This window comes from Caretta caretta, chromosome 2, assembly GCF_965140235.1.
Source record: "Caretta caretta isolate rCarCar2 chromosome 2, rCarCar1.hap1, whole genome shotgun sequence".
Classification (NCBI taxonomy): domain Eukaryota; kingdom Metazoa; phylum Chordata; order Testudines; family Cheloniidae; genus Caretta; species Caretta caretta.
The window spans coordinates 249,359,731-249,374,135 of NC_134207.1; the positions used below are offsets into that span (position 1 = coordinate 249,359,731).

General features: G+C 42.9%; 1 protein-coding gene across 4 annotated transcripts in view; it reads left to right on the forward strand.

Moving 5' to 3' along the window:
- Window positions 1-14,405, forward strand: part of NCAPG2 (non-SMC condensin II complex subunit G2) — a 119,031-nt gene that overhangs the window by 52,296 nt on the left and 52,330 nt on the right. For all 4 annotated transcript variants that reach the window (XM_048837631.2, XM_075125988.1, XM_048837633.2 and 1 more), the window contains 3 exons: window positions 2,986-3,111; window positions 4,146-4,325; window positions 5,269-5,421. In XM_048837631.2, the coding sequence (XP_048693588.2) occupies window positions 2,986-3,111; window positions 4,146-4,325; window positions 5,269-5,421 (459 nt within the window). The remainder of the gene's footprint in view (window positions 1-2,985; window positions 3,112-4,145; window positions 4,326-5,268; window positions 5,422-14,405) is intronic.

Sequence of the window (14,405 nt, forward strand, 5' to 3'; positions counted from 1 at the left end):
TGTCAGTCCATGTGCCCACCCTGGTGCTTCACGGGGTTACCGCGGAGGTTGGTCCCCCCCAGCCCGACTAGGGATCCGACTCCAGGGAGAGGTAGGGAACCATGGTCTCTCCCAGGGCCATCGTTGCCCGAAGTGGCCCCGGCGGCTAAAGAGCAAGTAGGCCTACTGGCACCTAACCAGGCAGCAGACTCAGCTAAGACCCCGACATCTAAGGGCAAGCCAATCATGGGACCACCTCATAGGGTGGTGGAACACCCTTGATCACTGGACCACAGGTGCAGATCTCTATCTCTGTGGCTTTGGACTCCGGCACCGTATCTTAGGTCACCGACTAGAAGGCCCAGGTCCTCAACGTGCTCTCCATCTACAAGACATGGGACACCGGAGTCGAAGCGCTGGTCCTTATACCACCAGTACCGGCGAGCTTCCCATCAGAGATTGCCGTAGCCCAGCTCACCTTCGCCCAGATGGTCTCCAAGATGTTGATCCCCGCCCGGGCAGGACCGCTCCTTGTCACGGCACCAGTCCCATTTCCCTGGTACCATTTGTTGGGAAGGTGCTGTTCTTCGCTTTCACCTTGCCGGTTGCTGACCAGAGTCAGTCGGCAGACTCAGGCCTCGACTGCTCCGCCCTGATCACCAGAAGGGCAGTGGTCCGAGTCGAACTGGGAGTTCAGCCCCTCACCAAGAAGGGGAGATGCACTGCCGACTCGTGAGACCAGTGTGGCACCCTCAGTGATAATGTGCTGCAGGGGCAGTGGCCTGCTCAATGGCCATATTGGTACCCGCGGGGCGTGCCAGTAATGCCGGTCCAGTGTTCTCACCAGCCTTCCCTGGTCACCTTGGACCAACCAGCCCTGGCACCACCAGCCCCGGAATTGGAACGCAGTGCAAAATCCGATGCGGGAGCAGCACACCGAACCCCAGCGCCTAAAGAGCCATCCCTGGAGAGAGAGGGGGAACCTGCTCTTCCACAAGTGGTGTAATCGTCCCAGATGAAGCGGTGGCAGATCCCTCCCAAATTGGTAGTCCCCCCCAACAATCTCAAGGAGCACCAGGCCCTTCTTAAGAGTGGCTGCTAAGTTTAACCTACAAATTGAGGAGGTCGCAGAAGAGTCCAGTGACCTCTTCAATGTTATATCCTCCTCCACCCCAGCCCGGGTCACGCTGCCTGTCCACCCATGGGTCTTAAAATTGCCAAATGGCTGTGGCAGACCCCCTCTTCCATTCCACCGACTTGTTGCAAGGTGGAAAAGAAGTATTAGATCCTTGCAAAAGGGTTCAAATACCTCTACACGCACCCTCCATCGGTGTCACTGGTCGTGTCTGCTGTGAATGAAAGGGCCAGGACATATACTTACCTATCTTCTTCCCAAAGCCTCATACGTCAGATGAAGAATGCAGGTTCGACGCCCTGGACATCAGGAAGGTGCTGGCCTTCTACATAGACAGGACAAAGGCGTTCCATAAGTTGATGCAGTTGTTCGTTACAGTGGCAGACAGAATGAAAGGTCACCCTGTGTCTGCTCAAATGATTTTGTCCTGGATCACTGCCTACATCCCCTACTGCTATGAGCTGGCGCAAGTGCCTCTGCTGGCAATCGTGACGGCACACTCAACTAGGGCACAAGCGTCATCAGCGGTCTTCCTGGCACAGGTACCAATCCAAGAGATCTGTAGGGCTGCTTCCTAGTTGTCTGTCCACATATTCATATCTCATTGCACACTTACCCAGCAAGCTCATGATGCCGCTGGCTTTGTAGAGCAGTGCTGCTAGCTGTGTGACCGTGAACTCTGAGCCCACCTCCATGGGCACTGCTTGTGAGTCACCTAGAATGGTATCGACATAAGCAAGCACTCGAAGAAGAAAAAATGGTTACCTACCTTTCATAACTGTTCTTCAAGATGTGTTGCTCATGTCCATTCCATTACCCAGCCTCTTGCCCCTCTGTTGGAGTTGCTGGGAAGAAGGAACTGAGAAGGTGTAGGGCTGGTGGCACCTAATATACTGATGCATGAGCGCGGCACTCCAGGGGGCGCCACAGCTGATCCTATGGATACCACAAAGGCAAAAATCTCGAACGACTACACACATGGGCGCACGCACACCTAGAATGGAACGGATATGAAGAACAACAGTTACAAGAGGTAGGTAACCGTTTTATCCTCCCTTTTTAAAGCTACTGAGGATTCTTGTGTTTGCTAGGACCAGGGCTACTTTCATCAATTTCAGACAGATATTGGGGGTACTGATGCAAAAATGCTTATTATTTATTGTAAATTCTAATTTTAGGTTATTACAAGATTGCCTTTTCTGAATTTAAGGAGTAAATTAAACTTACTAATTATTTACATACACATACTGCTTGAAGAATATGGTGGATGATATACTTAAGTTTTTGTTTGTTTGTTTAATTAAATAAAATGTTCAAACCAATTTAAAGAAATCCCTATGAAATTTCTACTTTTTGTCAAGTAATGACAAACACCAAAAGTGTCAGAGGATGACCTTCTCCCCGCTCCCTGCCCCCCAAAATAAAACCTTCAAGTATGTTTGCTTGAATTCAATTTCCATATTCTGAGCACTAATTTAAGGGCTGAGACCAAAGTACCACCTTCTATAGCTGCAGCCTCTCTACCACAGAGCACATATTTGAAGGTCTGTAGCAGTGCTAACTGACTTTAACTATTCTAGGCCTACGCAAGATGGCACTCCTCCAAGTGTGAATCCTCTGCATCTTTGAAGCCAATATGCTCTGAGAACTCAATTTACAGCTAACCTAGAATTTACTGGTTGGGCAGAACTTTGAACTGTGAGATGTAGAAGTTGTTATAAATTGTTATGTTTAATCCAATTACTTTATTAGAATTCCTATTTGATTAGAAGTACTAAACTGATAAGAGTGATTTGAAGAATATTTGTCAATAAGTTTTAATAAAGAGTACCAATTTTATGAACAATTTCTTTTCTATTCCATTGTAATAGGCCAGAAACTCAGAAGTTCGATCAAATGCAGCATTATTGTTCGTTGAAGCATTTCCTATTCGTGATCCCCATTTTAATAATGAGGCTATGGATAATGAAATTCAGAAACAGTTTGAAGAACTTTTCGTAAGTTTTCATGAAGACAAAATGTGAAAACAAAATGTTAAGTTAAACATTTGCCAAAATTTACTTGGCAGTAAGACCATTTGAAATACATGTACTGCAATCAATGGAGTAAGGGGATTGAGAATGTTACCCACAGGAAAGAGTGCAGAAATATGCAATTAAATTCCTTTAATCTTGTGCACGCTCTGATTTCTGGTGGAATAGCAATGTTTTGGAAAGGGGCCTAAATACTAATGAAGTGGGGGTCTGAGTTTACATTAATTGAGCTACAAGTATGGTTCAAAAACCTGAGAGAGTGCTTAGGAAAGCCAGATGATACTGGCTTTTACTTTCATTCATTTACTCAGGATACAATGGGTAAGGAGGGCTCTATACTTGATTACTTGACTTTTGTGCTGCAACAGCTGAAAATCTGCAATTAATTCCTAATCTTAAGTATCTGCAGCTCCTATGATGGAGTATCTAAACAGAAGTATGGGGGAGATAAGAGTTAAAATAATGAATTGGAAAGATGAGGGCAAGCCAGTTTATTCCTAAAGCAGTGTTTTATTCTGTCTGGGGAAATTTATTGTATTCACAAGAATAAATATTTGATCACTGAAGATTCCTGGAAATTCCAGGTTTTAAGGTCATTGCCTCACAAACAGTGAACAGTGAGACTTGATAATTAGGTGCATAAAGGCAAACCTCAGGAGTGAGATTTTCAAGTGTTTAAGTGACTTTCATGCACAAGTCTCATTGACTTTCAATAACTTTTGAAAATTCTACTCTAAGAGCCTAACTTTAGGGTGATGTTTTTGAAAATCGTTCCCAATATTTTTATCTTAATTTTGTTTTCTAACCAAAAGTTGTTTAATAATAGCAATCAACACTCATTTGGAGAATATTCCAGATATGGAAATATTTCATAATATCACATCTTATATGGTTTGGTTAAATGCTAATAGCGATGATTTTTGTTTCTTCTTTTAAATATGAACGGACAGCATGACGATGCATACATGAAATTTGTTTCTCTTCTTCTTTGTTTATAGAGTCTTTTAGAAGATCCTCACCCATTGGTCCGCTCTACAGGGGTACTTGGTGTTAGTAAAATAACATCCAAATACTGGGACATGATTCCTGCCACCATCCTTGCTGAGCTTTTAAAAAAACTAATTGGAGATCTGGCTTTTGATGTAACTTCAGCTGATGTTCGCTGTTCTGTTTTTAAGGTAAGTTTAATAAGCAGACTTTAAAAACTTGTATTGATAGTAAACTTTTAAGTTTTCCTTGAAGCATGTGGCGTGGGTTAAGGGTCAACTTCAGTAGAAGGCGTGCTTTTTATAAAACCTTTTGATTCTTCTTTGAGTTGATCTTTGCATAATTTCCCTTGTGATGTACTTCCTGTATTTAAGTTTTGCAAACCTTCTAGAAAAAATGCCTTCTGGGAATGAACAAGCAACCCCTTGTGGAACCAAACATTTAGAGCTGAGTTTGAGTAGCTATGTGATCCCTGACCACCTCAATTCCTCTCTCTCTGGCTACCTGAGGGTGGAAAGACCTCCTTTCCATGCTCTTGGTTTGGTATTTTGATTAGACTTTCTTGTTCAGATAATTGTAAATAACTAAAGATGTATACTTAATTACACAACTGTGTAGAAAATGTTTCCAGTTCAGTTCCAAGGCATCATGTGTGACCCAGAGAGCGAGACCTGGAAAAAAAAAGACAGGTTTAAGTGCTGTGTTTTGTACCCCACTGTCAGTCTTCCCATGGTTGGATGCATATATTACTGTCTGTGTGTTGGGGAAGGCTGTTCCCCAGATAGTTATTCAGTAAACCAGGATTGATTGATCAACTCCATCTAACAAATGTCAGAAACACTCACTTCCTGGGCATAAACATGTACTCCTCAAGTACAAGAGATGAACAAAAACACTGCCTCAGGTCAGAAGATCTTAAAAGGTAAAACCACTTCATCTGAAATGAAAGGAATTAAGAGATTTTGAGTTGCTCTTTAGCATTTTCTTTTAAAAGGTAATTATAGAAAAAAAAATACGTAAATGAAACATCTGCTACTATGTTTAGCCTTAAGTTTAAAAATTTTAGTATAGTTTTTGTATGTCTGCTGTTTTTTTTATTTTATTTTTTTATTCAGTGTGATATTTCTGTTGCAGTGTCTGCCTATAATTTTGGACAACAAACTAAGCCACCCATTATTGGAACAGCTCCTGCCAACAGTAAAATACAGTCTCCATGACAATTCTGAGAAAGTGCGAGTGGCTTTTGTTGATATGCTGCTGAAAATTAAGGCTGTCAGGGCTGCTAAGGTAAGATAAATAGGACTTGGTAGGCTGCACACAGGAGATGTAAACAGAACAAGACAATTTATTCTGAAAGTTGTATATTTATCAATACCGCAGTCAATCCGTTATTAGAATACTTAACCAATAATTTGCAGAAACTTACAGGAAATTGTTTTATTGGTCATGTATGTCCCATTAAAGGTTTGAGATGTAAAATCCTGAATAGTGGTATTTAAGCATTTCCTGCTATATATTTGAAAATTAAGTTAATGTTATGATTGTCTAGATTCTTGTTAAGTACCATGACCCTAAGTCTAGTGTCCTGTAATCTTCCTGCCTCTCCATGATTGTTTCAATGGAAATGGGGGCATCACTAGGAAATATTGCCACATCAGGAGATTACTGCATCAGAATTTTTGTTATCTCAAATGAGGATCAAACTTTCCATATAACAAGTTAATCTTTTCCTCTTAGATTCTTAGTAACTTTAGTGTGTTCTTGATTGGTACCTCTCAGTTCCTTCTTTAATAACCAGAAGAGTTTCAGCTCTTGCCATTTTCTGTTGGGCCAGTAGCTACTTAAGAAAAAGAGGATACGGAATCAGCCCTCTGGGACCAGAACGGGCAGGAGAACTAAAAACAGAAGCTGCTTATGGGGCAGGGCCACTACTGGAGAAAGAATGTCCATGAGATCAGAGAAGAAGGGAAACAAGTCACGGAGAATAATGTGTAAGGGAACATGGAGGAGAGAGAGAAATGGAAGAGATGGGATGGGGAGATTAAATAAAATTATCCTTTTTTAAAGAAAAGTTAAAAGCAGTTCAATAGTGGTTACAGTGAGGCTGCAGTGTTCCAAATAGAGGAGGTGGTCACCTCTGAGAGAGATCCCACTCTGAAAAAGTTTAAGCCTGGCTCTAGCTAAAATACTGATGCCAAAGCAGGATTTCCTAATAGTTCTCCTTTCAGCAGAGCTAACATGGAGTGGCAGAAAGATCACTGTGATACTAATGCTTGTGCTTGTACTGCAAGTTAAGCCTCAATGCAAATCTTACCCATCTGACAGAAACTGATTACAATGATATTAATGCTTAGTGCTGGTGTCTTGGAAGTTTGTGCATGTCTCATTACTCTAATGCTAGTCTCAGAGGACATGATTCTAGACTTGCTTGCAAATCTCATCTATCAAAATGCTTTTCTTCATATTTTAAATTTTAATAAGATTTTGAGATTTGAAAAGGCAGCAAATTGCAAATTTCATGTCAACATGTATCTTGGGCCAAGAGCAGCAATTTCTGGGAATGAGGCTGTATTATTTTAGTTTCTAATATGAAAATCCACAGTGGTCATGCATTGGCACATACTTTAGGTTTTCCAAGAGGCATGAGATTCAGCCATCCTAAAAATGCACCAATATCCTGTAGTACACGTGTCTGTGCTGACATGGTTATTGCTATTAGAGTATGAATTGTTCATTTTATTACATTTATTATAGGAGGGGCTCATAGCACTGCCTGTTGTTAAGGTTGCCTATTAAGAATGTGCTGCAGCCCAGAACTACAACTGGTTGAGCAGGACTTCCCCTGCAATTGCAGTTTCTGGTTGCTCCAGGCTGTGCCAGATCCACTGGAATTGGGAGCCTGTCTGATCTGTGTTCTGAATGACACTCCTCTTCACCCCCCACTGATGGCCAGGCAGTGTGGAGAGGAGGAGGGGACTTGTAGCCAGAGCAGGGAGGGATGGGGAATGAGGAGACAGATTTGATGAGGAGCTCGGATGGGACACTGAGATTGGATAAGGAGCCTGGGGAGGGAGACTGGGCCCATGAGCAGATAGGGAAGGAAGTTACTGGAAATTGTGAGGGAGACAGATTGTATGAAGAACTAGGAGTAGGGGGGAACTGGCTGGGTAGGGAACTGAGAATGGGGGAGACTGGGATTAGGGAAGTAGGATTTGCTGGGCAAGGAAACTGGGACTTGTATGAGAAGCCTGAGGAATGGACACTTAGACTGGCTAGGGGAGGTAAATGGACTGGGATGATGAGCTAGGAGTGGGGAAGATCTATAGGGACAGGTTGTAGGAGAATGGAGAGAAGTTTGTGCCCACTAGAGGACACTCTTCTCCAGATCCTAGAATGGAACCCAAGATTCCAAGCCTCACCATTCCTCTGTCATCAATATATATCTGTGAAGCGTACTGGCAAAGTGTCTCATTCCTATTCTGTTGTTAGTCCACATAGAGGATGACAACCTACTATTGCTCTGTTGCTTATCAGCTCAACTGGAAGAGGTCTGGGCCATGGATTTAAAGGTTCCAGCCCTCTAATGACCTATGTAGGTGTTAATATGTTGGCACATGATAGAATTTGTTTGGGTGGTTTTAGGTTTTTTGTGTGCAACTTCCTAGCCTTATTAAAGAAATATTAAAAGAACATTATTAAGTCAAGCACTCTGGGGTTAGGAAATGCCAGAATTAAGCCTGGCTGTGCATTATATCGGTTCTTAATTACATGTTCACATATTTTTTTCCCACCAGATCAATCAAGTTGTGTAGTAAAACAGACTGTTGCCTGTAGGACTCCTGCCTCATTTGTTACAGAAGATGGAGGGTGTGTAGTGAATGAGGCAGGATATTTCAGAAAGAGAAAGTTGGTCTCACGGTTGGAGCAGCTGATGAATGCTGGAGAATTGGGTTCTATTCATGCTTCTGCCACAGAGTTCATACATGATGATAGGAAGTCATTTTTCAGAGATGGCCATTAATTGTGTTCCTCATTTTCTGGGTGCCTGTCTTGAGACCCCGGGGTATCACTTGCAGAAGTACTGAGCACTCAGAGCTCCCATTGACTTCAACTGAAGTCATGCTTGGAACATAATTGCTGTATTATGCTACATATTTTCAAAAATCAAGTCCTAGGTTTCTCAAATTGGGCACAGAAAATTAGTGGGTACTTCTGACCTTAATCTCTCTTTGCTTCAGTTCCCCATCTATAAAATGTGGATGATCCTACCCTCTCATTTCAGAGGGATAGTGTGAAAATAGAATATTAATGTTTGTGAAGAAATGCTGTAATGGGTACCATAGAAAAAGCCAATGAGGAGATCAATAGTTCTGCCTTCTGGGCAGGGTTTGAATAGTCTGTGGTAAATAATGCCTGGAGCCACATATTTAGAGCCTCGTGTTTTTTGCAAATGCGAAATAGCATAAAATAAAACACCATAAAACAGGTGCACTGGGTCGCAGTGCTGCTCAGGTTTGGCCTGGCCACTCCTCTGTCATGATGACAGAAGGGCAATGGGGCCAAAACTGAGCAGTGCTGCGACCTCATGTGCCAGGGCATGACATGCAGAGCACCGCTGCAGGGTGAGTGCAAGGTGGTCTCACTCTCCAGCCCTGTCCCTTAGGATCTTCCTTCTTCACTAGACTGGAGTAGGCTTGCTCTCCATGCCCTCTTCCGTCCCTGGGAATTTTTCTGCAATGTTCATTTTATTTTGTTTTGTTCCCCTCCCAAGAGATAAAACAAAATTTCTGAAAAATTATTGAAAAGAAAAAAGAATTTCACAGGGTTCTACACATACTGAACAATGCGGAGAAAACAAAATATCAAATAACTACTCACTAAGTGAGCACCGTCCATCCTGTGCACAGATGGAGGCAGGGTGCTGTGGAAAAAATAGTATGTTATCCTGTAATTAAAGATTGTGTCATAGTGCACTGGCAACCTTAATTTTGTCATTTACTAACTTTTGAGTGCTTGATTTAGGAAGCATAATGGTCTTTTAATGTAGCCTTTTCTGTTTAATTAAAATAACTTGTTAAGGAAAGTTTATGCAATTGATTTTTCCACTAGGAAAAAGTAGTCTCCAGTAGATTGATAACAGAAAAAGATTTTCCCTAGTAATATGATTGTATTAATTTTTATAGCTTTCTCGTTTTTGTAAAGTTCACTGCCAGCCCTCCTTTCATCAGTAGTTTGTAACTCACAGCCATTTTTTCACTTTATCTTTATTAGTGGGTGGTGAGGGGAGAGATTTCCAACTATATACCATTTCATTTTGACCCAAACCCAGGTTTTTTAAGACTTTTTTTGTCACATTTAAAAAAAAAAAAGTTTTCAATTTGATCTGAAATGAAACGTGAAGTTCTTGCCTTTAGACAAATTCTAAAGATGAATGCACAGCATTCCAATCACAGCATACATTTGTTCTTCTGTTATTTGTGAAATAATTTGATTCCATGATTACACACTATCCTAATGCACAGGCAAAACGAAAAGAATTAAGGTTGTACATGGAACTGTATCTGTTGCATTTCTGATCCGAGTGCCCATTTAATGTTTTCTATGTGGAAATTGAAGTAGTAGAATTCCAAGGTATTCACACTCAATTAATTACTTAGGCCTTAATGAACGGTATAGCCACATTGCAGTGGGTAACTGCAAAGATCCACAGTCCTCATTGTGGAAGATCATTGGCAATATGTGGTTGTTTTCACGGCCACTGAATATTGTCTTTTGTGACTGTTTTCCAGATGTATTAATTTGCACCTTCACAAGTTAAATCTCATTTTACTTTCTGGTTACTAGTTTTTCTAGGCTCCCCTAATATTATGTAAAACATACAAGGTTCATGGAAGCATTACATAAAAGTACCATGCAAATATCCATGAGAAGAGTCTCTTGTAAGAGTGGGGGGAAAAAACAACAACCCTGTCCTCCATTCCTATTATTCTCTGTACATGGTGCAGACACCTATTTTTATTGTAGGTTAAAGTAACCTTTATTTTGTTTAGTATAAAAAGATTTGAGAGGGAAAGAAGTAGGCATGTAATACTAAATTCTTATTGGAATATTAAGATGTAGGTTTCTGGAAATGTTCCCTATGTGGTCTGAGTATTTATTTTAAAAAAATTGATATAGTGATTAAGTTTGCATGCAGAGCTGTATTGTTTAAAATATTCTAAATTTTTTAGTAGAGATGAGCTATAGCAGTAGATTGCTATTAGTTTTATTTCCAGTAGGTTGAGTTAATTAAGCTGCCTCTCCATTGACATGTTGGCTTACTGTGCTTGAAAATTGTTGTGTAAAATGTTTTTCCAAAAGGGAATGTGAGGTAAGCTTTCTCACTCTGCATGTGCACTAAATTTAAAATTTTTCCAAAATCTATTTACCTTCGTTTTGTTAAAATAGATGGATGTGTTGTTGTTTTAAAACAGACTGTTTAATATTGATACTCTTACATGTTTTGTCATAAGTTACATTTCTTCTTCGAGAGATTTGCACATGTCCATTCTACTCTTGATATTCGTGCTCACAGCCATCAGAAATTTTTCTCTCTGTGATACCCGTCAGGTGGCTCGAGCATCCTTTGCTGCCACATGGTGGTATAAAGGGTCAAGCTGCCCCCAAGCTTCATCAGTTCCTTCAGCCTGTGAGTCATTGGAATTGCTTGGCTTGCCTTAGCCAGTGCTCTGTGTGTTGATTGTAAATTAATTGTACATAGTTTACTAGATGTATTGGTTTAGTACTTAGTGTAAGTTTTTTCTTTTTTGGCTCAATTGGGGGTTTTTGTCTATTACTTGGTACTGTATGATGCCTTGATCACTGGGCTTCATCCTGCATCTCTTGCACTAGGCCAATGCCTGTGAGCTATCCACACTCAAGCTGCTTTAAGTGTTTAGGAGAAGTTCATATTCATTGTCAGAACTACAGAGACTTTAAGCGTTGGACAAGGAAAGACAGAGAAGGCCGGCTAAAGTTTTTGCTCATTGAGGCAGCCTTAAGTCCTCTGTTAGAGCCTGGTCAGTCCTACCCTGCACTGAGTGCTTCAGCTTTCATTAGGAGTGCACCTTCTATGCTGCCTGAGTCCCAGTGCACCATCTGTCTAGGAAGAGGCATAAGACCTCTTAAACAGACCACTGAGAGGGGAAGGTTGCCAGGCATAGGGATCAGAATAGGGTGAGGCCAAAACCTAAGCACTGCTCTTCTGTGGCACCGCAGAAGCTGGCACCATTGATTCAGCACCAAAGCAGATGCAGTCACGTCTGAAGCCTGAGGGAATGCCTTCTACAACTGTGGTACCATGCCATTCTGAGACCATCTCGTAGTGACCACACTGGAGGAGTTTGTGGCAGCAAGAGATCTGCTGAGCCTTTCAGTGCCAGTTTCTCTGACAGTGCAGGAGACTGTGCTCTCAGTACCAGCAGACAGGGGTGTTGCAGCGCTTGGTACCATGTCAACCTCCATTGCTTCAAATTGCAAATCATCAGTACCATCAAAGGGGAAACTTGCAACATTGGCTGCTCAGTGTCCTTCTCTGACTTGGCATTGGACTCCGACATCATTGGGACTAGCCCCTACTTGGTCTGCAGGGGGGAGAGTTGTCCTCCACTGAATCGGAGATTGGCTCCTATGTTTCCCACCCTCAGAGCCACTTTCATTCCACTCCACTAAGGCACTACTTCTCTGCTCGGGAACCTTTGGCCACCCCCTCAATGGCTAGGGGGTCACCGGGGCCCATTTTGGAATCCATGGGGTTTCCTTCAGGATTCTAGGTCATATCGGAGATGTTCCTGTTCTGTGTCCTCAGAGAGGCATGGGGCACCTACTCGCCAGGCACTGTGTTCCTGAGCCTGGTGCCAGTCCCCATACCAAACAGCAAGAGGTGGTTCCTGGAGGACCTTGCTGGATATCTAGTGGAGGAAGAGCAGTGTCAGCTTGTGCTGGCCTCTTCTTCTGGTGAAGCAGTCTCCTTGGGCATTTTGCCTCCCCCAGATGACTGTAAGGCCACCAAGAGCTGTTGAAGAGGGTGAGGATCCAGGTGAAGGAGGTTAAAGAACCCTCTTAATGCCTGTTGACATTTTGGCTACAGCCTGGCTTTCAAGAGAGGTCTCCCTGTTAACAAGGCTAGTATGGACTCTATTACGGCTCTCTGGCAGACCCCTTCCTCCAGCCTCAATTTAGGTGAGGGTCTCTTGTGTTGTCAGTGTCCAATGAAGGGGACCAACAAGGGTAACAAGATGTGACCCCCAAATCAAAAGATGAAAAAAAACCCCAAAACCCTACATCTGTTTGATATAGCAGTTTTTATTCTACTGGGAGGTTGCAACTCAGGATTGCCAACCAGCCAGCACTTTTGGGATGGTATGATTTTGATGTTTGGGATTCCATTTTAAATTTAGAGACATGCTGCCAGAGGATGCTAGGTAGGAGTTCCCCTCGTTATCTTATTAGGGGAAATCTGTAGCAAGATCTGCGCTGTAGGCTGCACTGGATGCACTGGACTCGGCAGCTAGGTCCATGGTTTCTGCAGTGGCCATGTGCAGGAGCTGTTGGCTGCAATCTTTGGGGCTTCCACAAGAGATTCAACAGACTTTACAGGACCTGCCCTTTGAAGGGTCTTCACTGTTTTTGGAGCAAACTAACTCTAAAATCCCTGGCTTGAAGGACTTGACAGGGCAACTCTAAAGTTTTTGCAAAAAGAAAAGGAGTACTTGTGGCACCTTAGAGACTAACAAATTTATTTGAGAATAAGCTTTCATGAGCTACAGCTCACTTCATCGGATGCATTCAGTGGAAGAAGTTTTTGTGGGTGTATACTCCAGTCCCACCCAGTTAGCACTTACACCCACAGCAGACCCACTATTACTTTGTCCTTGCTCCTTGGCAGGATCTGCAGAGAAAAAAAGAGTAGGGGTTGTAGATATAGACCTCTTTCTCCTTCTGTCTCAGCGTCACGGTCTGTTCCATCTAGACACCCAGGGGAAGCTAAACAGGCATTTTGATGAGATGCTAAAGCTCGCCATGCCAGTTTCCATTTTCCCCACACTTGCAAACTGCTTTTCCCACTTCCCCAGTGCTTGGTCCTGGATTAGCTCAGACTGATGGGTATTAAGCACTGGAAGTGGGATATACCCTCCAATTTATTTCTACCCAACCCCCCTGCCCTGTCTCTCTTCAGGGGCCACTCACGAGGCACTCCTACTACAGGAGGTTCAGTCTCTCCTTCAGGTAGGAGCCATAGAAGAGGTTCTGCAGTGTCACAGAGGAAAAGGGTTCTTTTCCTGTTATTTCCTAATCCTGAAACCAAAGGGAGATCTCAGACCAATTTTAGACCTGCACCAACAAATACTTCAGAAAGATAGTTTCATGTGGTCACCTTGCCTTCCAGCTTTCCATTATTCTATACCTGTATCCTGGAGACTGGTATGCTGCCCTCAATTTAAGAGATGACTACTCTCATGTGGCATTTTATCAAGGTCACAGAAAGTTTTTCAGGTTCATCACTTTCATTATCAGTTCACTGTGCTGCCTTTTGGCCTGTCAGCAGCTTCTCAGGTTTTCACAAAATATGTCTGGTAGCAGCATTTCAGAGGAGACTAGGAATACCTGGATGACTGGCTAGTTAAGGGCTGGTCTAGGGCTCAGGTTCTCTCCAGTGTACAACTCATCCCATCATCCTTCAAAGCTCTAGGTCTGTTTGTCTAAGTTGATCAGTCTTTCCTTTGTCCAGTGCAGAGAATAGGGTTTTTATAGGCGCACTATTGGACTCTGCTCAGGCCAGAGCTTTCCTTCCAGACACAAGATTCCAAACAATTCATTCTCTTGTGGCAGACCTTAATGTTCCCCCCAACATCAACTCAAAACTGTATGAAACTCCTGTATGACTTCATACACACATGTAGTCCAACATACCAGGCTGCAAATCAGGACTCATCAAAGTTGGCTGGCCTCCATTTATTCACCAAGTTACCACTGTGCTCACTGTGCCTTCACAGGTACCAACCTTGCTAGATAAGTGGACAGACTCACTCAATGTTTGTGTGGGTGTTCCCTTTGTCTGCCCCGAGCCTTTACTGGTGATAGATGCATCTGTCCAGGTGTGGGGAGCTTATCTGGATGCCCTCCGAACTCAAAGTTTGTGGGCCTCAAGGGATCTCTTTCTTCACATCAGTGTCAGAGAGCTAAGGGCTGTCTGCCTTGCGTGTCAGGCCTTCCTACCACATGTTAAGGCC